At 43.7% G+C, this 26,457-nt stretch overlaps 1 protein-coding gene across 1 annotated transcript in view; it reads left to right on the top strand.

The window, feature by feature from the left end:
- Positions 1-24,775, top strand: part of LOC115137268 (F-box only protein 41-like) — a 101,704-nt gene extending 76,929 nt beyond the window's left edge. Inside the window, exons 7-14 of the mRNA XM_029673477.2 lie at positions 3,291-3,538; positions 3,876-3,991; positions 6,104-6,256; positions 9,960-10,055; positions 10,134-10,252; positions 15,383-15,541; positions 15,964-16,079; positions 17,516-24,775. Of these exons, the coding sequence (XP_029529337.1) occupies positions 3,291-3,538; positions 3,876-3,991; positions 6,104-6,256; positions 9,960-10,055; positions 10,134-10,252; positions 15,383-15,541; positions 15,964-16,079; positions 17,516-17,578 (1,070 nt within the window). The 3' untranslated portion in view covers positions 17,579-24,775. The remainder of the gene's footprint in view (positions 1-3,290; positions 3,539-3,875; positions 3,992-6,103; positions 6,257-9,959; positions 10,056-10,133; positions 10,253-15,382; positions 15,542-15,963; positions 16,080-17,515) is intronic.
- The last annotated feature ends 1,682 nt before the right edge of the window (positions 24,776-26,457 follow it).

Here is a 26,457-nt window from a genome sequence, read left to right as displayed (position 1 = left end):
ATATCCCTCTCCCCTTCCTCTCTACCTACCTGACTAATATCCCTCTCCCCCTTCCTCTCTACCTACCTGACTAATATCCCTCTCCCCTTCCTCTCTACCTACCTGACTAATATCCCTCTCTCTCTCTCGACCTACCTGACTAATATCCCCCTCTCTCTCTCTACCTACCTGACTAATATCCCCCTCTCTCTCTCGACCTACCTGACTAATATCCCCCTTCCTCTCTAACTACCTGACTAATATCCCTCTCCCCCTTCCTCTCTACCTACCTGACTAATATCCCTCTCCCCCTTCCTCTCTACCTACCTGACTAATATCCCTCTCCCTCTCTACCTACCTGACTAATATCCCCTCTCTCTACCTACCTGACTAATATCCCCCTCTCTCTACCTACCTGACTAATATCCCCCTCTCTCTCTACCTACCTGACTAATATCCTCTCTACCTACCTGACTAATATCCCTCTCTCTCTCGACCTACCTGACTAATATCCCTCTCTCTCTCTCGACCTACCTGACTAATATCCCCTCTCCCTTCCTCTCTACCTACCTGACTAATATCCCTCTCCCCTTCCTCTCTACCTACCTGACTAATATCCCTCTCCCCCTTCCTCTCTAACTACCTGACTAATATCCCTCTCCCCCTTCCTCTCTAACTACCTGACTAATATCCCTCTCCCCTTCCTCTCTACCTACCTGACTAATATCCCTCTCCCCCTTCCTCTCTACCTACCTGACTAATATCCTCTCCCCCTTCCTCTCTACCTACCTGACTAATATCCCTCTCTCTCTCTCGACCTACCTGACTAATATCTCTCTCTACCTACCTGACTAATATCCCCTCTCTCTCTCGACCTACCTGACTAATATCCCCCTTCCTCTCTAACTACCTGACTAATATCCCTCTCCCCTTCCTCTCTACCTACCTGACTAATATCCCTCTCCCCTTCCTCTCTACCTACCTGACTAATATCCCTCTCCTCTCTACCTACCTGACTAATATCCCTCTCCCCCTTCCTCTCTACCTACCTGACTAATATCCCTCTCCCTCTCTACCTACCTGACTAATATCCCCCCTCTCTCTCTACCTACCTGACTAATATCCCCCTCTCTCTCTCTCTACCTACCTGACTAATATCCCCCTCTCTCTCTCTCTACCTACCTGACTAATATCCTGACTAATATCTCTCTCTACCTACCTGACTAATATCCCCCCCTCTCTACCTACCTGACTAATATCCCTCTCTCTCTACCTACCTGACTAATATCCCCCTCTCTCTCTCTACCTACCTGACTAATATCCCCCTCTCTCTCTACCTACCTGACTAATATCCCCCTCTCTCTACCTACCTGACTAATATCCCCTCTCTCTCTACCTACCTGACTAATATCCCCCTCTCTCTCTACCTACCTGACTAATATCCCTCTCTCTCTACCTACCTGACTAATATCCCCCCCTCTCTCTACCTACCTGACTAATATCCCTCTCTCTCTCTCAACCTACCTGACTAATATCCCTCTCTCTCTCGACCTACCTGACTAATATCCCCTCTCTCTCGACCTACCTGACTAATATCCCTCTCCCCTTCCTCTCTACCTACCTGACTAATATCCTCTCCCCTTCCTCTCTAACTACCTGACTAATATCCCTCTCCCCTTCCTCTCTAACTACCTGACTAATATCCCTCTCCCCCTTCCTCTCTACCTACCTGACTAATATCCCTCCCCTTCCTCTCTAACTACCTGACTAATATCCCTCTCCCCCTTCCTCTCTACCTACCTGACTAATATCCCTCCCCTTCCTCTCTAACTACCTGACTAATATCCCTCTCCCCCTTCCTCTCTACCTACCTGACTAATATCCCTCTCCCTCTCTACCTACCTGACTAATATCCCTCTCTACCCTTCCTCTCTACCTACCTGACTAATATCCCTCTCCCTCTCTACCTACCTGACTAATATCCCCCTCTCTCTCTCTACCTACCTGACTAATATCCCCCCCTCTCTCTCTCTACCTACCTGACTAATATCCCCCTCTCTCTCTCTCTACCTACCTGACTAATATCCCCCTCTCTCTCTACCTACCTGACTAATATCCCCCTCTCTCTCTACCTACCTGACTAATATCCCCCTCTCTCTCTCTACCTACCTGACTAATATCCCCTCTCTCTCTCTACCTACCTGACTAATATCCCCTCTCTCTCTCTACCTACCTGACTAATATCCCCTATCTCTCTACCTACCTGACTAATATCTCTCTCTCTCTACCTACCTGACTAATATCCCCCCTCTCTCTCTACCTACCTGACTAATATCCCCCTCTCTCTCTACCTACCTGACTAATATCCCCCTCTCTACCTACCTGACTAATATCCCCCCTCTCTCTACCTACCTGACTAATATCCCTCTCTCTCTCTCAACCTACCTGACTAATATCCCTCTCTCTCTCTCGACCTACCTGACTAATATCCCCCTCTCTCTCTCGACCTACCTGACTAATATCCCTCTCCCCTTCCTCTCTACCTACCTGACTAATATCCCTCTCCCCCTTCCTCTCTAACTACCTGACTAATATCCCTCTCCCCCTTCCTCTCTAACTACCTGACTAATATCCCTCTCCCCCTTCCTCTCTACCTACCTGACTAATATCCCTCCCCCTTCCTCTCTAACTACCTGACTAATATCCCTCTCCCCTTCCTCTCTACCTACCTGACTAATATCCCTCCCCTTCCCTCTCTAACTACCTGACTAATATCCCTCTCCCCCTTCCTCTCTACCTACCTGACTAATATCCCTCTCCCTCTCTACCTACCTGACTAATATCCCTCTCCCCCTTCCTCTCTACCTACCTGACTAATATCCCTCTCTCTCTACCTACCTGACTAATATCCTCTCCCTCTCTACCTACCTGACTAATATCCTCTCTCTCTCTACCTACCTGACTAATATCCCCTCTCTCTCTCTACCTACCTGACTAATATCCCCCCTCTCTCTCTACCTACCTGACTAATATCCCCTCTCTCTCTACCTACCTGACTAATATCCCCCTCTCTCTCTACCTACCTGACTAATATCCCCCTCTCTCTCTACCTACCTGACTAATATCCCTCTCTCTCTCTCTACCTACCTGACTAATATCCCTCTCTCTCTCTACCTACCTGACTAATATCTCTACTCTACCTACCTGACTAATATCCCCCTCTCTCTCTACCTACCTGACTAATATCCCTCTCTCTCTCTTTCTTCACCGAACCTCTCTATCCTGTTTTTCTCTCTCTTCCGACCCTGCAGGGCGGTCGGAGGGGGGCCACCGCCACAACAAGCCGTGTCGCCACGACAGGAGCCTGTCCCGGTCCAACAACGAGGTGATCAGCCCGGAGATACTGAAGATGAGGGCGGCTCTGTTCTGCATCTTCACCTATCTGGACACCAAGACCCTGTTGAGGGCCGCGGAGGTCTGCAGGGACTGGAGGTTTGTGGGCCGCCACCCTGCCGTGTGGACCCGGGTGCTGCTGGAGAACGCCCGCATCTCCTCCAAGGTAGAGGACCCCGGGTCGTACACGCGGAAGAACAGGCCAAACACACGGACCGCCGCTGGTGGCTTCTGAGGGGAGAACGGCGGCGAATGGCATGACATCAACCAGCGGGGAACCATGGCGTTTTGACGTGTTTGATACCATTCCATTGATTCCGCTCCGGTTCATTACCACAGGCCCGTTCTCCCCAAATGAAGCTGCCACCAATCTCCCGTGGAACACACGCGCGCTCGCGCCGATTCTGCTGCTAGTTTAGGTGCAATAATTGTGACGTGTTACAGTAATTGCTTTGAGCGTCTGCCGACTGACTCAAATGTAACTGTAATCTCTTCGTCCCAAGTTCCTGAGTACACTGTCCCAGTGGTGCACCCAGACCCATTCCCTCATCCTCCAGAACCTGAAACCACGACAGAGGGGCAAGAAGGAGGTCAAGGAGGAGTACCTCAAGAGCACACGGTGAGAGGAGAGGCGTGTGTGTGTCATGGACTGATTTCCCTCTACACAGCGAACAGCAGGCGTCTGCAGTACTCTCCCCCCATCATCTCTCCTTTCTCTCTCTCCCCATCATCTCTCCTTTCTCTCTCCCCCATCATCTCTCCTTTCTCTCTCCCTCCATCATCTCTCCTTTCTCTCCCTCCATCATCTCTCCTTTCTCTCTCTCCCCTGTCATCTCTCCTTTCTCTCTCTCCCCCGTCATCTCTCCTTTCTCTCTCTCCCCATCATCACTCCTTTCTCTCTCTCTCCCCATCATCACTCCTTTCTCTCTCTCTCCCCATCATCTCTCCTTTCTCTCTCTCTCTCCCCATCATCTCTCCTTTCTCTCTCTCCCCCCATCATCTCTCCTTTCTCTCTCTCCCCCCGCTTCCAAAGCCTCCTTCGCTTCTTCTTTTCGGAGGCCAACAGCGATGACACATCACATAGATTGATGCCTGCTGGGAGAAATGGAAATGTGCTGGAGTCGGTTTTGGTCACATGGTATTGGCCAATATAGTACAGTACATAATGGTAACGCTCATATCTGTGCTTGAGGGTGAAGTGGATTGCTGGCACCACATTGTGGATATGTTGTAGAATGCCACTGTGATATATATATTTGCGACTCAGGATGGCGTCTCTCCCCTCCGTCTCTTTCCACGCCACATTTAATTTTCTGACTCAACTCCCTACCTCCTCATCTTCCTCTCTCCTCATCTTCCTCTCTCCTTCCCTTCTGCACTTCTCTTTCTTTACCCCTCTCCTTCTCACCCCCCCCTCTCCCCCTTCCTCTCTACCTACCTGACTAATATCCCCTTCCTCTCTACCTACCTGACTAATATCCCCCTTCCTCTCTACCTACCTGACTAATATCCCCCTCTCTCTCTCTACCTACCTGACTAATATCCCTCTCCCCTTCCTCTCTACCTACCTGACTAATATCCCTCTCTCCCTTCTCTCGCCCCCATCTCTCCCTTCTCTCGCCCCCCATCTCTCCCTTCTCTCGCCCCCATCTCTCCCTTCTCTCGCCCCCATCTCTCCCTTCTCTCGCCCCCATCTCTCCCTTCTCTCGCCCCCATCTCTCCCTTCTCTCGCCCCCATCTCTCCCTTCGCCCCCATCTCTCTCCCTCCCTTCTCTCCCTCCTCCTCTCCCTTCCCCCATCTCTCCCCATCTTCTCTCTCCCCCTTCTCCCTCCCCACATCCCCCTTCTCTCCCTCCCCCATATCCCCTTCTCTCCCTTCTCTCTCCCTTCTCTTCCCCCCATCTTCCCCTTCTCTCCCTTCTCTCTCCCCATCTCTCCCTTCTCTCTCTCCCCATCTCTCCTTCTCTCTCTCCCTTCTCTCTCCCCCTCTCTCTCTCTCCCTTTCTCTCTCTCCCTTCTCTCTCTCTCTCTCTCCTTCTCTCTCTCCCCCTTCTCTCTCCCCTTCTCTCTCTCTCCCTTCTCTCTCTCCTCTCTTCTCTCTCTCCCCATCTCTCTCCTCCCTTCTCTCTCTCTCTCCCCTTCTCTCTCTCCCCATCTCTCTCTCCCCATCTCTCTCTCTCTCTCCCATCTCTCTCTCCCTTCTCTCTCTCTCCCTTCTCTCTCTGTCCCTCCTCTCCTTTTTCTCTCTCCCCCATCTCTCCTCCCCCATCTCTCTCCCCATCTCTCCTTTTTCTCTCTCCCCCCATCTCTCCTTCCTAGTCTATATACTGTTGCCGGTTGAGAATGTACTGAGTCAAGGCCGTATGCACGGCCTTGTGGGCGTGCTTGTGTATGAGCGTGTGCACACTGCATTTGCATGCTTGCATGCTTATACCTCTTATCCTTATAAATACAAAATGGCTTTTATTCTATTTTATTATGATTTGCACAAACAGATTGAACACATTTTAGTACAACATTTGTCTTGACTCTCTTGGTCAGAACGGCGTAATGCCATGCATTATTAACATTCTACTGCTTAGACAGACAACTCCAGATGCATACATTGCTGCAGTGCCTTGTTCAACTCCAGGACAATACTCGTTCTGTACAGAGTAATTGGTTATTCAGTAAAAAAAAATGTATATTAACTTGTTTTTTGTATTTCTGTTTCTGCCTCCCTCCCTCCCAGGGGTTGTCTGGAAGAGGGTCTGGAGTCCTTGCTGAAGGCTACAGGAGGGAACCTATTGATCCTCAAGGTGTCTCATTGTCCCAACCTGCTAACTGACCGCTCCCTGTGGCTCGCCAGCTGCTACTGCCGAGCCCTGCAGGCCGTCACATACAGGTACTACCACCAGGGGGCGATCACACATAATACAGTACAGTGTGCATTAGAGGTCGACCGATTTAAATCGCCATTGGCCGGTTAATTAGGGTCGATTTCAAAGTTTTCATAACAGTTGGTAATCAGCCTTTTTGGACGCCGATTATGGCCGATTACATTGCACTCCACGAGGAGACTGTGGCAGGCTGACCACCTGTTACGCGAGTGCAGTGTCAAAAGGACCTTGTGGCTGAAAGGAGCCACGGTAAGTTGCTAGCTAGCATTAAACTTATCTTATTAAAAACAATCTTCACATAGTCACTAATTAACAACACATGGTTGATGATATTACTAGGTTAATTAGGTGGTCCTGCATTGCATATAATCGAAGTGGTGCCTGTTCATTTATCATCGAATCACAGCCTACTTCAACTTCGCCAAACGGGTGATGATTTAACAAAAGCACATTTGCGGGAAAAAAAAGCACAATCGTTGCACAAATGTACCTATAACCATAAACATCACCTTCCTTCAAATCAATACACAATCAATCTGGCTATTTAGTTCAAAGAAATGCATGTTAGCAGGCAATATTAACTAGGGAAATTGTGTCACTTCTCTTGCGTTCTGTGTAAGCAGAGTCAGGGTATATGCAGCAGTTTGGGCCGCCTGGCTCGTTGCGAACTGTGTGAAGACCATTTCTTCCTAACAAAGACTGATTAATTTGCCAGAATTTTACATAATTATGACGTAACATTGAAGGGTGTGACATGTAACAGCAATATTTAGACTTAGATATTTAGATATTGAGACTAGATAAAATATGGAACGGTTCCGTATTTCACTGAAAAAATAAACGTTTGATTTTCAAAATGATAGTTTCCGGATTCGACCATATTAATGACCAAAGACTCGTGTTTTGTTTGTTTATTATAATTAAGTCTATGATTTGATAGAGCAGTCAGACTGAGCGGTGGTAGGCAGCAGCAGGCTCGTAAGCATTCATTCAAACAGCACTTTACAGCTCTTAGCAATGCTTGAAGCACAGCTCCGTTTATGACTTCAAGCCTATCAACTCCCGAAATTAGGCTGGCAATACTAAAGTGTCTATAAAAACATCCAATAGTCAGAGGTACATGAAATACAAATGGTATAGAGAGCAATAGTCGACTCGTCATAATTCCTATAAATACAACCTAAAACTTCTTAACTGGGAATATTGAAGACTCATGTTAAAAGGAACCACCAGCTTTCATATGTTCTCATGTTCTGAGCTAGGAACTTAAACATGGTACATATTGCACTTTTACTTTCTTCTCCAACACTGTGTTTTTGCATTATTTAAACCAAATTGAACGTTTCATTATTTATGTGAGACTAAATAGATTTTATTGATGTATTATATTAAATTAAGTGTTCATTCAGTATAGTGGATTCGGAAAGTATTCAGACCCCTTGACTTTTTCCACATTTTGTTACAGCATTCTAAAATTGATTTAAATAGTTTTTTTTCCCCTCATCAATCTACACACAATAACCCATAACGACAAAGGAAAAACTGATTCTCGCATTCTTCTCTTCAAATCCTCTCAAGCTCTGTCAGGTTGGATGGGGAGCGCTGCACGCTATTTTCAGGTCTCTCCAGAGAATCTGGTTTCTCATGGTCAGAGTCCTTTAGGTGCCTTTTGGCAAACTCCAAGTGGGCTGTCATGTGCCTTTAGTGGCTTCCGTCTGGCCGCTCTACCATAAAGGCCTGATTGGTGGAGTGCTGCAGAGAAGGTTGTCCTTCTGGAAGGTTCTCCGATCCCCACAGAGGAACTCTGGAGCTCTGTCAGAGTGGCAATTGGGTTCTCGGTCACCTCCCTGACCAAGACCCTTCTCCTCCGATTGCTCAGTTTGGCCGGGCGGCCAGCTCTAGGAAGAGTCTTGGTGGTTCCAAACTTCTTCCATTTAAGAATGATGGAGGCCACTGTGTTCTTGGGGACCTTCAATGCTGCAGACATTTTTTTTAGTACACAAAAGCATCGTTCAACCCATCGGCTCTCTCAAGGCACCCTCATATGCCACGTCTTGAAATATGCAGACAGACAGATTTAAAAGTACATTTACGTTGTACTACTTCAACCTTCTAACGCCGCCATAACTTTTGGACTTTATAACATTCCCAGAAGGCATGAATTATTGAGTCATTATTAGTTTTACACTTCAAGACGTAAAGTAGGAAGATGTCAAACGTTCCTTTTTTATTCTATGAATTAGTATTACAAAAATAAATACAAAACCTTTTTGAAGAGGTTTATTCCCAAGTATTTAATATTTTTTTGTGGTCCACTTAAAGACTGCTGTAAAAAAAACAAAAAAACATTTATTGCATTTATTTAGTTTTCTCACGTTAATTTTATATCCTGAGATTTTAGAGTATTCATAAAATATTTATTGCATTTATTTAGTTTTCTCACGTTAATTTTATATCCTGAGATTTTAGAGTATTCATAAAATATTTATTGCATTTATTTAGTTTTCTCACGTTAATTTTATATCATGAGATTTTAGAGTATTCATAAAATATTTATTGCATTTATTTAGTTTTCTCACGTTAATTTTATATCCTGAGATTTTAGAGTATTCATAAAATATTTATTGCATTTATTTAGTTTTCTCACGTTAATTTTATATCCTGAGATTTTAGAGTATTCATAAAATATTTTTTGCAATAAGTATTGGTCAGGTATATCAGGAGATCATCTGCAGATAAGTTTAGTTTATATTCATGTTTTCTAATACTTTCTGAAGTGGTTTATTTGCCAGTGCAAATAAGTACTATTTTTGTTTTGGGACATTTTCTGTATTTTTTTTTTCACTCGTTTTGTCTGCTGTTTGTGTGTAGCCTAAGCTTTAGGGCCTAACTACTCTCCAAACGCCAAATGCTTTTCGGAACTTGGGCAGAAGAAGTGAACTTCGACCCACTTAGTCAAAAAGAACAATGTCGGAGTTTAATTCTATAAGAAAAAAGCTGCAAAAAGGAGTTGGAAAATCAATAGAAGGGAGGACCAGAACAATAGCCTAATGTTCAGGAAGGATTTGGTGTAGAGGATGATTGCGAGGCGCTATACACATTTAGACAGTTCGTGACCATCTATAGGTGCTATCTTTATCAGCATCATAAAGTCAAACTGAAATCTTATCAGAAACATGTTTGGTAGTATTCACACCTTTTTTAAATTTTCTGGTCAAACTGAAATTTTGCACAGAAAATCCTGCATCCCTAAACATCTTTGCTGCGCAAGAGAAGCAGAGATGGAAGAATTTTACCAACGTTGACTAGATAGATCGATTGAGTCATTTATTCTATGACATTATTCTGGTTATTCTGTCAACAATCCTTTGATTCTAAGCCAACCCTCGCCTGTTTTGCTCCACGATTGTGCATGCATCGGCTTTGTTGCTAAACAACCCACCTGTCTTTACAGGTACTACCACCACGGGGTGCTCACACTCTATACAATATAATCCACTACAGTATGGATACTATACTATATAGTATTCCACTGTGGTATTACAGAATATACTGTAAGTACACTAGCATTTAATCTGCCACATTAAATCAGTAGACGGGCCACGTTTGGCCCGCGTCCCATGAGTTTGAGACCCCTGATATATATTATGAATGTGTGTCTAGATTGATATACCATGAAGTATAGCGAATTGGTGTTTTTTGTTCTAGGAGTGCCACAGACCCTGTAGGACAGGAGGTGATCTGGGCTCTAGGAGCCGGCTGTAGAGACATCATCTCCCTCCAGGTGGCACCACTACATCCATGGTGAGGGGCTACACATTTTATTTTATGAATACTCTTAACACATATATTGTAACGTACCTCTCTCTCTTTCTCCTCCAGCCAACAACCGGCTCGCTTCAGCAACCGATGCCTGCAGACCATTGGCCGTTGCTGGCCGCACCTCAGAGCCCTGGGCGTGGGCGGGGCAGGATGTGGCATTCAGGGACTAGCCTCGTTGGGTGAGGAAATTCATTATGGATAAATATCTCATGATTTAATAAATAAACTGATATAGGGACTATTCTTTCAGAAAAAAGAAACCATTTGGATTGAAGTGCTTTGTATCAGAGGTCTTTGTTCAGTCCTTCCAGGTTTTCGCCTGTTTTTGTTGCGATTTCTGCGGCCAAAAATGCTTGATTTTGCGGCAGCTTTTCTGAAATTCTGCGATACATTTTGCGACCCATTTTTTCTTCTTCACGCTAATTTCATATAAAGCAATAAAAAGCAGAACACGTCATCCAAAAACAATTAGAAACATCTAAAGTGCTTAGTTTATTTTATTTTCCTGAACAAACAGCTCTGTCATAATCCACTCACGCATCAGTCACATACACCTCTCCAATCCAACAGGCTTGGGGCTTGCTATCAACACAAGATGCACCTCTCATTCCAACTCACTCTCTCTCTCTCTCAAACTCCCCCCCAAATGCATTCAAAAATGATCAATCGCTTTCAATTTGAGGATCAATATTTATTTCTAATAAATTGTCTTCAAAATTCTTGAGATTTTTTTTTTTCCTGAAAGGGTCGTAAGGGACACAAACAACAGAAAACATAGAAATAGAATATCGTGGTTGAAATGTACTGTTCCATTTCTAAAAAAATATTTTAAAAAATCCAGAAAGATTGTGCTTTCGTGATCCGTATTATGTTTTACAGAGAGTTTAAAATGGCAAAGCTGGCAAATTACACTCAGCTCTTTGAGCAGCGTCTCCATAGACAGACTGGTGGAGAGCAGAGTGCCGACCACCCCACTGAAGCCAAGGTTAGCGGAGTAAAACGCCACTCACCTTGATTCATACTACTGTCTGCGCTTGCCACGGTCTTCCCTGCTACCACTTTGCTGTGGGAACTATTCTGACATTCTCATATGCTTTGCTGATTTGAAGTGACTGTTGATTGTCGACTTTCTCTAGTTTCCAAAAACATTTAGAAATAGTTTCGCACGGTCGTTAGCTGTTATTTTTGCTTGGCAAATGAGATTGATTTCTGTTCGTTGTACTGCCTGTCAAGCCATCAACAATCACCCATGATCTTCTCACGTGAATACGCTGACAGGCTAGGGGGGGAAACTTCGTTGACGTGTGGTTGGATTGGGCCATTTTCCAAGGTAACAGTGCAGTAATTAGTCCAAATTACTAACCCGCTTTTGATTGGACCCATTTTATGCGCTAGAAGTGCGGGATTTGGTCAAAATTGCGAGCTCTCGCATAATATACGCCGATTGGTAGATTTTGCATTGAATTATGCGATTGCGGAATCCTGGAGGGACTGTTTGTTGATGGATAGAACTTTGTACTTCAAGGGGTTATTTGTCACATTTGAGATTTTTTTCCCCTTTTTTTTTCTTCTTCTGAGGAACAAAATATTCTGATTTATTTCTGGCCCGTCCACACATATGGGAAGCGGGATGCGTGCGACTGCAAATACCCTCCCAGTCAGAGGAAAAGGAAAAATGTAACCCAGCTATTACGTTCCTCCTCACGATTCACAGCATGCAGGAACAGAGGGAGGAAATGACTTTTGTGGCTAGATGAGAAACAGTTGTTTTGGTGGTCTGTCTATCAGTACATCCCCATATTGTTATTGATCCTCTTGCTCTTTTGCCCCCCAGTATCTCTACTTGCACATCATCATCTGCACGTGTATCACTCCAGTGTTAATGCTAAATTGTAATGATTTCGCCTCTATGGCCTATTTGTCTTACCTCCTTACTCTTCTACATTTGCACACAGTGTACATATATTTTTTATGTTGCGTTATTGACTGTACGTTTGTTTATGTGTAACTCTGCGTTGTTTTTTTTTCCGCACTGCTTTGCTTTATCTTGACTAGGTCGCAGTTGTAAATGAGAACTTGTTCTCAACTGGCCTACCTGGTTAAATAAAGGTGAAATTAACCTTTTTAAAATAAACAAACATGGGCTGAGTGAGGATGAGGGGTGGCAATAGGAAAGGACATTGAGTGCCTCTCAAATGGCACCCTATTTCCTATATAGTGCACTACTCTTGGCCAGAGCCCTACAGTGCCTTCAAAAAGTTAGACTTTTTCCACATTTTGTTGTGTTACAACCTGAATTGAACATTTTATACATTTAGATTTTGGCTCATTTGGCCTACATACAATACCCCGTAATGTCAAAGTGGAATTATGTTTTGTGTTTTTAGAAATGCTTACTAATTAATTAAAAATGTAAAGCTGAAAAGGTATTCAACCTCTTTTTTTTTTATTGGAAAGCCTAATTAAGTTCAGGAGTCAAACTTTGCTTAACAAGTCACAATAAGTTGCATGGACTCACTCTGTGTGCAATGGTAGTGTTTATCATATCTGTACACGTACCTGTAAGGTCCCTCAAGTCGAGCAGTGAATTTCGAACATACACTACATGACCAAAAGTATGTGGACACCTGCTCCTCAAACATCTCATTCCAAACCCATGTAGTTGGTCCCCCCTTTGCAGCTAAAACCGCCTCCACTCTCCTGAGAAGGCTTTCTGCTAGATGTTGGAGCATTGCTGCGGGGACTTGCTTCCATTCAGGCACGAGCAATGGTGAGGTCGAGCACTGATTTTGGGCATTCCAATTCATCCCAAAGGTGTTCGATGGGGTTGAGGTCAGGACTCTTTACAGGCCAGTCAAGTTCCTCCACACCAATCTCTACAAACTATTTCTGTATGGACCTCGCTTTGTGCTCGGGGGGCATTGTCATGCTGAAACAGGAAAGGGCCTTCCCCAAACTGTTGCCACAAAGTTGGAAGCACAGAATCATCTAGAATGTCATTGTATGCTATAGTGTTAATATTCCCCTTCACTGGAACTAAGGGGCCTCACTTGAACCAAGAAAAACAGCCCCAGACCATTATTCCTCCTCCACCAAACTTTACAGTTGGCATTATGTGTTGGGGCAGGTAACATTCTCCTGGCATCCGCCAAACCCAGATTAGTCCTTCGGACCGACATCTGGCGCTTGGCATTGCGCATGGTGATCTTACGCTTATGTGCAGCTGCTCGGCCATGGAAACCCATTTCATGAAGCTCGATGAGTCGGCGGTCCCATTCTGTGAGCTTGTGTGACGTACCACTTAGCGCCTGAGCCATTGTTGCTCCTAGATGTTTCCACTTCACAATAACAAGTACTTAAAGTTGACCGGGGCAGCTCTAGCAGGGCAAAGCTTTTGCCAAACTGAAAGGTGGCTTCCAATGACCTGTGCCACGTTGAAAGTCACTGAGCTCTTAAGTACGGGCCATTCTACTCCTAATGTTTGTCTATGGAGGCTGTGTGCTTGATTTTATACACCTGTCAGGAACGGGTGTGGCTGAAATAGCCAAATCCACTCATTTGAAGTGGTGTCCACATACTTTTGTGTATATATATAGTGTAGAATCTACCACAGAACCAGGGAGGTTTTCCAATGCCTCGCAAAGAAGGGCACCTATTGGTAGATAAAAAAAATACATTGAATATCCCTTTGAGCATAGTGAAGTTATTAATTACACTTTGGATGGTGTTTCAATACACCCAGTCACTACAAAGATATAGGTGTCCTTCCTAACTCAGTTGCCGGAGAGGAAGGAAACCAGTCAGAGATTTCACCATGAGGCCAATGTGGATTTTAAAACACTTAATGGCTGTCATAGGAGGAAAGTGAGGATGGATCAATAACATTGTAATTACCACACAATACTAATCTAATTAACATTGTGAAAAGGAAGCCTGTACAGAATTTAAAAATAAAAATATTGCAATAAGGCACTAAAGTGAAACGGCGGCAAAGAAATGAACTTTGTCCTGAATCCAAAGGACCACTCTTCATATTTTCAAGCATGGTGGTGGCTACACCATGTTATGGGTATGCTTGTCATCGTCAAGTTTTTTAACATTTTTTAAAAATAAAAATAAATGGAATAGAGCTAAGCACAGGCAAAATCCTAGAGGAAAACCTGTGTCTACTTTTTCACAGACACTGGGAGATAAATTCACCTTTCAGCAGGACAATAACCTAAAACACGAGGCCAAATATACACTGGAGTAGCATACCAAGACAACATTGAATGTTCCTGAATGGCCTAGTTAGTTTTGACTTAAATTGGCTTGAAAATCTATGGCAAGACTTTGAAAATGGCTGTCTAGCAATGATCAACAACCAACTTGACAGAGCTTGAATAAAAAAAAGTGGAAATGTTGCTAGACAATCCTTTTGTGCAGAGCTCTTAGACTTACCCAGAAACACTATAATCGCTGCCAAAGGTGATTCTAACATGCATCGACTCAGGGGTGTGAATACTTACGTACATGAGATTTATTTCATTTTCAACAAAATTGCGAACATTTTCTTAAAACATGTTTTCACTTTGTCATTGTGGGGTGTTGTTTGATGTTGGGTGAGCACATTTTGTTTTAATCCATTTTTAATTCAGGCTGGTGACGCAACAAAATGGGGAATAAATCAAGGGGTATGAATACTTTCTGAAGGCTCTGTGTGTGCGCTAGTGAAAGGTAGTGCACTTGTTAAGGGAATAGGATGCCATTTGGAAATCAGCCATTCTGATCGTTTCACACATCCTACCATCTCGGGCAAAACATGAGGAAACACTATCCCCAAGCTGTCTCAAATACATCTATATCTGAGAGTATATCATACAAATGGTAGGAACACGGTGAACTTACTGTTTTGGCTTTGTAGGCAGGTTATGTGCGCTTTCGCTATGGCCGTCTCTCTTTTCAACTTTTTTTAGGTAGCGTCGTTATTAAGTTTTATTTTCGTGTAAGCAATGCTAACACTTCAACCCGTGAACAAAAGTATATCAATATGTGGTGCCAGGTGTATATGACTGCTTTAGACTCGGGATAGGCTCTTTAGATATCTTACCTAGCACTTGAAAAATGATGGATTAGCACATACCAAGCGTCCTGTCCGGGGGTACTTGTGCTTCTTGCTGCCTTACGCTACAGAAACGGAAGATATTCCCCTGCCCTATGGGCTGTTCTGGTGCAGGCAATGCTACTTACTTCCATACTACCAACTAAGCTGTTGGTATCAAAGGAATCTCAACCTCCTTCTCTCCTCCTCCCTCTTTCCCCCCCTGCAGCGAGGAACTGCATGCGTCTGCAGGTGTTGGAGCTGGACCATGTGAGTGAGGTCAACCAGGAAGTGGCAGCTGAGGTGTGCAGGGAGGGTCTGAAGGGCCTGGAGATGCTGGTCCTCACCTCCACCCCGGTCACCCCTAAGGCCCTGCTTCACTTCAACAGTGAGTACACCCGACTACACTGCATAGTGCACTACATAGAACACTACTGGGACGGTCTGGAGGTTCGAGAGATGCGGGTCCTCACCTCCACCCCCAAGACACTGCTGTACTTCAACAGTGAGTACATCCTACACCAGACCCAGGTTCAAATAAATATGTGTTTTATTTTCACAAAGGAACCAATAGAACAATCCCAAAAGTGAAATCCCTGCCCATTTTTAGTTTTCCATTGCCCAAGCAACGGCTCAAAGTGTTGCGTAAGCACCCTTTTTGAACCCAGGCCTGCACTTTTCTCATCCAGCCAATCATTTCAGATCTACACAAGTGGCCGGGGGCGTAGGGTCGAGGGGGTTCTATTTGGAATTGGGTGGCGTGTCTGCAGCTTCCGTGTGAGGGTTGTAAACACAGTCTCGCCCCTCCAGGTGTGTGTCGTAACCTGAAGTCCATGGTGGTGCAGATCGGGGTGGAGGACTACTTCGAGGACCCCAGCAGCCCTGAGGCTAGGAAGCTGTTTGACGAGATGGTGAACAAGCTGCAGGTAATGAGAACGGAGCTTTTAACTTCCATTTCAGAGACCACGTCCCAATGAATCCCAAATGCTCTTAAAAAAGAATTGCATTTAAAAATCATCTTAGATCATTTTTAAAAAGGGGGTGTAATACACTTACTACTATTAAAACTTACTCTGGATCAGTTCTCCTAACTATGCCAGTCCAAACAATTTCCTGTCTTTGGGTTCTCTCCTGCCCACAGTATACATGTAATGTATATGACTAAGTCTGTAGCATCCTTCAGCGGCGGTTCGGTGGGCGAGCGAGAGTTGCCTATTATTACAACTCGACCACACTGAACCGTACCGTGACTCCAAACCAGGAAGTCCAGTTCAGCTGGTCGTCTGAGGAATTGAGGAAATGGAATTAATCCCAGCTGCTTTCTGAAGGGAGGAAGCGGGGGCGTTGAGGGCGGTCGCACGCCCACGGCGGGCGCCACTCGGAGGTTAAGAGGAAGAGCGCGTCGATATTCGCACTCGGGACTTTGTCTACATTTTTCTCTATGGGCCCTGGTCAAAGTAGCGTACTAAATAGGGAATAGGGTGGGCGTGTGAGCCTTCCCTCCTTCTGTGAGTCAGTGTGGAAGGTGCCCCTTTCTCCCTGGTGGATGCTGTGCTAGATTGCTCATAGCCGTTAAGTAACTAACTCCAGAGAGCTAAAAGTGTGTGTGTGTGTAATTTCGGCACTGTTCATTTGTCATGGCTGTAGCCAGACGGGGGAGAAGCAGAGCAAACATTTAGTCAAACTCAATAAACCCTCGAGGGGGAGAAACCTATGAGTTGTGTGTGTGTGTGTGTGTGTGTGTACTGTACAGTCAGTGAAAACCGCTATAAGGAACCAGCACCGTCTACAAACTTAGTTATATGCTGGTCTACAAATGTAGTTATATGCTTACTTTTCTGTATCCTAAATACCGCTTCTCCCGGAGAAACGCTCTTAAGTGTATTTTCGGTTCACACATTCTTAATAGGTCTGTGACGATATTGACATCGCCATATTTTTCCCATGGTGGAATATGAAAACGCAAAAAGCAGACCGAACTCTTTAGTCTGCTGTATGTAAAATGTAGTGTGCTAATAGTTTTGGGAAGTAAATAAATGTGACTCGGGAATGACAACGTATTGATGTTTGTTTCCGACATTAGAGCTATTTTCCTAAAGACGTTGAAGCCGCTTTGCGTTTTGCTCCCTTGCCATGATACTAACGAGTATCGCGACGCTGGCATCGTCACCGGGCCCTAATAGATTGAGGCACGCTCATTTACACACACCCTTTCGATGGTTCAACGGCCTCTACTGTGTGTGTGTGTGTGTGTGTGTGCGTATGCACAATGGTCTACAAACTCAAGAAGTGATGTTGACTTTTCTCTGCATAAATGAGTGTAGTGGTCTAAGCCCTCCATCCATCCCTCTTTACCCTCCAGGGCTTGAAGAAGAGACCGGGCTTCTCCAAAATTCTGCACGTGAAGGCGGACATCCTCTGCTAACCCCTTTCACCACTCAGGACCCCCCCCCCCCCCCCCCCAAAGAAGGGTCAGCCATTTTGTTTCCAGCCACACCAACAGAACAGACCCTGTCATTTGAAACCCCTTGACGTACCAGTCAGCCAACACACACACATAACTGAAGAGGAAATGCAGCAACTGTTGGAGAAAGTGGAAGTTGATGAACATGCTGCTTTTTAGTTAAAAATAAAAACCAATGTGTTTTCGGCCCTTAGCCTCGACTAAAAGAAAGACACAGACACCACAGACAGATAGATAGATAGACCATTACAATGCATTACAGAACAGAGGATAGACAAGACAAGAGGCCTGGGTAGGGCCTGGGTAGGATAGGTCCACACCTTACCCTGGAGCATACAAACCCAGTGGAGATTTTCATGAAGGGACCAAGCCCTCCTTTACCATAGATATGTACGAGAGCTCATGGGCAGCAACATTGAGGGCTAACTCCATTTTAAAGTATTACATTTTGTGTGTCCTCTATCCAACTTTATGGTGTGGTAAAGACATCATCCGGCAGGTAACAAGACCAGGGAACCGTAAGTTTCCGCAAAAGCATACAGGGACCCTGCCTGTGAGTTGTTGACCTGCCAAACAGATTTGAAACGTAAACTCAGCAGGACTATTGGACTTTGTAGATGCTGTAATCTCGGCGGCCATTTTGATTTCAACTGAGAAAAGAGCTGTAAGCAGGAGGACGGATGTCATGAAAGAGCAGGCTCTCGTTCTTCACTGAGAGCATTGCGTCTGGGATGCTTTATATCAAGATGCTAAACCGTTAGTTAAAATAGATTCCCAACCTGTGTGTGTGTGTTTTAAGGGAGGGATACATGACTCACCAGCTGCAGACTTGGTCGAACATAAAACGAGAAGATATCTTGTCACCTCGAGAACATTTTTATTCCAAGTTCTTTATCGGCCTATCAGCCACTCCATGGTGTGGTCGCCATGGGAACAGCGCAGTATTGAACACTAGGTCCATCCTCCGCATGCTCATCAGCCGAGCACCATCTCTCGCACACTCTTGGATTTTTCAGCTGTCAATTACTTTTGTCTGTGGGACTCTTACGGTATCTATAGGCCGGTTGGTCCACAAGGCAGCTACTGTGTTATTTGTTTTTAAGCAGGGTTGCAAATGAATTCATTAGGCCTCTATTTCAGAATTGATGCCATTCATAGCCGTGTGTCTGTTCTCTCTTCATTTCGTAAAATGCTTTCTCCAGTGTGCCACTGATCTATAGGAGTGTGGTAAAAGGCAGACGTTAACCCTGTACTAGCCACTAGCTCTGTAAGCTGCAGTGAATTACATGCATAAGCTGCATCCCAAATGCACCCTATTCCCTATGTAGTGTAATACGTTTAGCCAGGGCTCATAAGACTCTGGTCAAAAGTAGTGCGCGGAATAGGGTGCCAGTTGAGAAATGGCTATAGCCTACATCCAGTGCACGCAAAAGCACAACTTCCGTGAGCGAAAAGAGTTGCTGATTGTTGATTGACACGATGCAATTTATATGTTAACTGGCTATAAACATAATGTATAATACATGTATATATGTTACAGCCGTTTATTATGATATATATATACGCTGTTGTATTTACAGCCAGTACACCGGAAGGGCTTTTAATTGTCCGCCAATTACATCGAGTTGGATAGAGGGCACATATTTTCCTCTTTCGCCGCAACGGCTTCTTAAGTGTGCCCTCTATCCAACTTTATGGCCAGTTGCAATTTGTTCGATGTCATAGATCAGCTGACTCTCTGGAGCCCTCTGCTGAGCAGGATGACTCGTGCAACGACACACAGCTGGTGGAGAGGTAGGAAGTGTCCCTGGATGCCTCCCAAATGGCTCTGGTCAAAGGTAGTGCACTATATTGGGAATGGGGTGACATTTGGGATGCAGCGTTGATCTCAATTTGCCTCAAAGTCCTCTTGTTTCTTCACCTGCACTGATTGCCTTGTCAAGTGAAAGCAAAATGGTGGAAGCTCATAGCCTAACTATCTTACGCCTGACCAGTTATTTTTCGCTCAGTGCAATGATGGGAGAAGAGGACAGCATTAGCCTGTATGGATCCACTCGCAATATTGTACCGTTAATGCATTTAAGCAAGTCGTCGAGCTCAGGCAACAATGCACACCGACCCAAACCATGCAACACCCCAGGGAGGCATCTCAAGTCTAATGTGGACTCCTTCTGACAGAAGACAACAGTTGGAAGCTGATCCTCTGGTAGGCTTTGACTTATCCTTTGTTTTTTTTAGGCTGTGCTCCAAATGGCACCCTTTTCCCCTGTATAGTGAACTGCTGTACGTTAGACCAGGGCCCATAGGGCTCCGGTCAAAAGTAGTGCACTATATAGGGAGTGGGGTGCCATTCTGGGATTCAACTTTAGGGGGTTTTCAGTTCCTGACAATCTTGTCTTCTTTAAGACATTAAACACTGTACATAATGTTGTTTGTAATATAAAAAGATTACTGCGTTTGGTGTTCTAAAAAATTAAGGTCATACGTATAAGTATCGAAATGACGAAAACAGACAAATATTAAGAGTCTACAGGTGTCCATTCTGTGAGTTTTTTTTCTTCTCCAAAGTCGAAAGGAAAGATTCAACTACAGTGGTAAGAAAAAGCATGTGAACCCTTTGGAAATACCTGGATTTCTGCATAAATTGGTCATCAAATGTCACAACAATAGACAAACTCAGTCTGCTTAAACTATTAACACGCAAACAATTATACATGTGCATGTCTTTATTGAACACACCGTGTAAACATTCACAGTGCAGGTTGGGAAAAGTATGCTCCTTTGGCAGCAATATCCTCAACCAAATGTTTTCTGTAGTTGCGGATCAGACCTGCAAAACAGTCAGGAGGAATTTTGGACCATTCCTCTTTACAGAACTGTTTCAGTTCAGTAACATTCTTGGGAGGTCTGGTGTGAACCGCTCTCTTGAGGTCATGCCACAGCATGTCAATTGGGTTGGGCCACTCCAGAAGGCGTATTTTCTTCTGTTGAAGCCGTTCTGTTGTTGATTTACTTCTGTGTTTTGGGACGTTGTCCTGTTGCATCACCCAACTTCTGTTGAGCTTCAGTTGGCGGACAGATAGCCTAACATCCTCCTGCAAAATGTCTTGAAAAACGAAGGAATTCTTTTTTTCTGTCTATGATAGCAAGCGGTCCAGGCCCTGAGGCAGCCCCAAGCTATGATGCTCCCTCCACCATACATTACAGTTGGGATGAGGTTTTGATGTTGGTGTGCTGTGCCTTTTTTTTTCTCCACACATGGTGTTGTGTGTTCCTTCTAAACAACTCAACTGTAGTTTCATCTGTCCAACAGTGCTGAACTTTCTCCATTTATAGACAAATTGCCTTACTGTGGACTGATGAACATCAAGGCTTTTAGAGATACTTTTGTAACCCTTTCCAGCTTTATGCAAGTCAACCATTCTTAATCTTAGGTCTTCTGAGATCTCTTTTGTTCGAGGCATGGCTCACATCAGGCGATGCTTCTCGTGAATAGCAAACTCATATTTTGTGAGGTTTTTTTTATAGGGAAAGGCAGTCCTAAACAACGTCCCCAATCTCTTCTCATTGATTGGACTCCAGGTTAGCTGACTCCAATCAGCTTTTGGAGAAGTCATTAGCCAAGGGGTTCACATACTTTTCCCAATGTTTAAATGATGTATTCAATATAGACAAGAAAAATACAATAATTTGTGTGTTATTAGTTTTTAAGCACAGTTTGTCTATTGAGCACACTATGTTTGTGACTTAGATGAAGATCAGATCAATTTTGATGACCAATTGATGCAGAAATCCAGGTAATTCCAAAAGGTTCACATACTTTTTCTTGCCACTGTATATTATGTATAAACGGTAGTGTTGAAGTTTGCAGTTGTGTGCTATAGATGCTTTATATTCAGTGTTCATCAGAAATGTGCTATAGAGATGGACATTATTTAGGAAAGAAAGAGGATAAAGATTTATTTGAGCTATTTATTTCTATAAAAAAAAAGAGAGGTCTATAATGTTGGCATGTTTGTGTTCATGCACCAATCATCACGTTGCCTTTAACATATTCTGCTGTAGTGGCTGTAGTTCTAGATTAATATTTAAAAAGATTTTAAGATTGCTTGCAAAAAGGTTTATGCTGTGTTTTTTTTATTTTTAATACGTCTGTTGCACTAGTGGGGGGAAAAAAATAAGATAATACTGATATTTAATATTAGTGCTGTTTTTTAAATGTTTTAAAACGCTTTCTCAGTATTTGACAGATAATGATGCACTTTTTCCCCCGAGCGCTTTTAGAGGCCCGTGTGGTTCTGTAAAGATGAACAAAAATCACACTTCCGTCGGTCAAACATTGTCATGCCGTTTCCATGGTTTCCTCTGTGGTGTGAGCGATCGGTTGGTTGCTCTCTTACATAGTCGTGATGATTTGGTTGATTTTTTTGTTTAAACTGAATGGTGGCCAATTAGGGGCATGAAGATAGATCACTTCATGACCAGTAGCCAATGGCAATGGGGGAGTTTTTTAACATGTCACACAATGCAGACCCTATTTTAATCGCCTATATCTGTCATTGGCGGTTGAGGTTTATGGTTGAACCTGGGTCAACTGGATTTCAAGTCCTGTTGAGGTTCATTTTACGCCGACATGACCTTATGCTCATGATCGTTACCAGGTAATGGCGAGTCTAACTATGTTCGTGTCCTCTGTGTTTGTGTTGGTTTGCTTTAAAGCTTCTTATCCAAATGCATTGCGTGACAGAAGCCCTGCTGACATTGTTTTAGAACATGTCCTGAAAAACCGAAATCAAATAAGAGAATGAGATTAAGAGTTGAAGAGGAGTCGTTCGGACAGAAACATTCTCTATATCTGGGTTCCCCGACTGGGGGTCCCGGACAGGGGTTGCATTTGATTTCTGAGCAACAAAAGAGAACTTGGTTGGACATAAAGTACTGTAAAAACATCAAATCGGCTCCAATTGATTTTCATTTAGGAAATCTGTTCCAAAGTATTCAAATCAAACTTTCTTTGTCAAATACGCCCAATACAACAAGTGTCGACCTTACTGTGAAATGCTTTACTTTACAAGCCCTTCACCAACAGTGCAGTTCAAGACGATATGTACTAAACAAATGGAGGGGGGGTCAATGTAATGGTCCAGTGGCCATTTTTAATGAATTGTTCAGCAGTCTTATGACTTGGGGGTAGAAGCTGCTAAGAAGCCCTTTGGACCTAGACTTGACGCTCCGGTACCGCTTGCCGTGCGTCTGACAATTTTTTGGGCTTTCTTCTGACACCGCCTATTCCCACGCATAATAGAGAGAGATATGTGATCGTATACAAATGTATGCAAGGTTTGAAATGATTGTTTTGGGCAAATATACAGTACTAGTCAAAGGTTTAGACACGTATCCATTCAAAAGGTTTTTATTTATTCATTTTTTAAACTATTTTCTACATTTGTAGAATAATAGTGAAGACATCAAAACTATGAAATAACACATATGGAATCATGTAGTAACCAAAAAAGGGTTAAACAAATTAAAATATATTTTAGATTTTACAAAGTAGCCACCCTTTGCCTTGATGACAGCTTTTGGCATTCTCTCAACCAGCTTCTTGAGGTAGTCACCTGGTATGCATTTCAATTAACAGGTGTGCCTTCTTAAAAGTTCATTTGTGGAATTTCTTTCCTTAATGCGTTTGAGTCAATCAGTTGTGTTGTGACATGGTAGGATTGGTATATTTAGCCTATTTGGTAAAAGACCAAGTCCACATTATGGCAAGAACAGCTCAAATAAGCAAAGCGATACGACAGTCCATCATTACTTTAAGACATGAAGGTCAGTCAATCCGGTACTTTTGACTGGTACTGTATCTGTTTACCGTAAGGTAAATGTTTAGCCTACAAATGTAATTATCTTCTATTCCCCCTGGCCATCCGCTCAAGAATAAAACCGGCCCACGGTCGATTTATAGTTGATGATCCCTGCTGGATGTTCCACTACTAGGATCTTATCCATAGATTCAATGTGTCTGTAGTTAAAGAGAGAATTAGCCCAAATGACAAGATGACATAGTTTCCCTTCCCTTATAAGCAGTCTATTGACAAGGTAAGTCCGTGCTTTGGTTTTGTTTACCTGGACACTGCCGCAGGCTGGTTATAAGGTAAGGAAACCAATGTAACCGTTTGTAATTTGGTGAACTATCCCTTTTAAAAGTTTTTAGGACTTGATTTGGTAACTTAGTCATTCCGAATATCAAATAATTGAATGATTCCCATGATCAAGATTCCTTGTCGCCATTTTATTTGATTTGTTTATTGTAATAAGTTGGTACATGATACTTTCATTATTTGTTATTTTCAAGAACCCTGGCTATTGTTTCCTATTGATACTCTTTTTTGTTGTTGTGTTGCATCTTCATTTTTGCTCTTTCAAAGCCCAGTTCTGATTCATGGAATAAGGTTGTTTGGGATATGGCCAATCCATTTTTGTCTGTAAAACAAACTATTCTCCTGTGTCAGGCATTTGACTGGATTTTCCTAAGACCAGCTTTGTGCCAAGATTTTATGTTTTCATCTCTTATGTCTCTTTTGTCCCAAATGGCACCCTATCCCCTATATAGTGCACTGCTTTTGACCAGAATCCTATGGGCCCTGAACAAAAGTAGTGCGCTATATAGTGAATAGGGTGCCATTTTAGAAAAACATGTGTCAAGTCTTATGTGATTAATTAGCCTGGATCCAGATCTGTTGCTACATCTTGCCATGTCAATGACCATAGGGATTGGCAAGATGGCACAAACAGAACCCGGGACACAGGCTAGCATCTTTTTACCTCTTCTGCACACATTCTCTGTATGGATGATTGTATTTTTCTGTCCATTTGTCTGAATAGTATTTGAACTCATTACCTCAACACTTATCTGGGCAACTAAGTGTGCACATTCTTTATTCTTTTGGACAGTCATTGATATTCTGCTCATTAATGTACTGTATCGAATATAGGTATGTCATATTGGTATGACCAGGTTGATTCAAAACCCAAACAGGTCATTCCCACTACAATGTTCATCATCCTAAGACCATTGCAATACATTAAAAGGTGTTATTTTCCCATTCATAGTCAAATTCATCCATTTTTTATCATCAATAAAATGGCTTAAATACATTGAATTGTTTGTAAAGCAAATGATATATATTTTTTGTAGAATAAATCAATCAATGAAATGTATTTATAGAGCCCTTCTTACAACAGTTGTCAGAATGTGTTTACACAAAAACCAAGCCTAAAAGAAGCGGTTCTCTTTAAAAAAAAACACTATGTACTCCTAATAGACTGTTTCCCCTAGGTACAGATCTAGAATCAGCTATCCCTTCCTCCAATCCTATCCTTAACCATTAGTAGGGGGGGGGGGGGTCAGTGTCACTTCGCCATACTCTATTTAAGCGCCCAATAAATGGAGTTGAAGCATCCTATTTGTCCACTAGAGGGCATTGCTCCTCCATTTACGAGCACAGTGGCCTAATGTTGGGCCTCGGGCTGTGCCTATGGTAGTTCACCTTATTCCTTCCTCTCTCTATTGGCTAACAGAACTCAAACCGGTAAAACAGGCCAAAATCTAGTCAAGAGTATCATCACCCTTCACAGATGTATGCAACCGAGTTATTTGACATTTTTCCTAATAAACACCTGAGGCGAGACTTCACATGCGGAACATTGTGGACAGGTCACTCACTGTACTGTACCTACCCTAGAAGTATAGGGGCTCTATTACATCTGTATCAATGAAGCATCACATGTTGTGTGACATACATTTAAAGGTAATTTCCGATTGAGCTGACATACAGCGTTTACTGTGAATGAGGTGTCCGCTAACGTGGGAACATTGCCTTTAAATTGGGCTTTTAGCGCTGAACGGCCGTGTTACGGACTGAATAGAGCCCCAGGCCTCACACAACCACCTTAACATAACACATGTGGCAAAAGCAAGGCTCACACCCAATGTACGGATGGTACTATCGCTGCTGCTTTCGAGATTCTGCAACATTGCATGTGATGACGATTTAACGTGGACTGCACACGCATTGTCTGCCACATGTCTAACCTTTGACCGGCTAGATATCATTTATGTGTCACACAACTTACACCCGTCCAATCCTTCCATCATAGTCTAGGACAGTGGTTCCCAAACTGTGGGTCGGGACCGACTTTTGGATTGCGGCAGGGGAACAGATGGGTCACGGGATGACCTTTTTGTGTGCATTGTTACAAATATTTGTGTTATTATGCAGTCAATTCCTTAAGACCCCGTACTTTAATCTACATTCAGTTACATGTTTTGAAGAAGAGTGTATTATTAATAAATGAACAACTTATTCTTTGGTCTGACCATGTTTTTTCACCACTCAACCGTCACGTTGGGTCGCGACTCAACAGACACATCAATTGGTGGGTCACGAGGTAAAAAGCGTCTGGGAATCCCCCTGGTCTACGCTAGGGGTCGTTTCTGGACAGGACCAAAGGCTATAAACTGAAGGACAACTCAGCCAGACCACGGCACTCTGTGGTTCTGTGGTTCTGACTGCAGGGGAAAGTAGGTGGAAGTCAAGCGGCTGATTAGTCTTATCGTCGCACCTCTCCAGCCAATCCAGAGCAGACACAACACAGTATGGACTGGGAGAGGCCAGTTGGTCAGTAGGGCAAAGGGAAACAACAACACAGTATGGACTGGGAGAGGCCAGTTGGTCAGTAGGGCAAAGGGAAACAACAACACCGTATGGACTGGGAGAGGCCAGTTGGTCAGTAGGGCAAAGGGAAACAACAACACAGTATGGACTGGGAGAGGCCAG

Source organism: Oncorhynchus nerka, linkage group LG11 (assembly GCF_034236695.1).
Source record: "Oncorhynchus nerka isolate Pitt River linkage group LG11, Oner_Uvic_2.0, whole genome shotgun sequence".
Taxonomy (NCBI): Eukaryota; Metazoa; Chordata; class Actinopteri; order Salmoniformes; family Salmonidae; genus Oncorhynchus; species Oncorhynchus nerka.
Note: the sequence above shows the minus strand (reverse complement) of the source record. Positions and strands in the feature narration are given on the sequence as shown.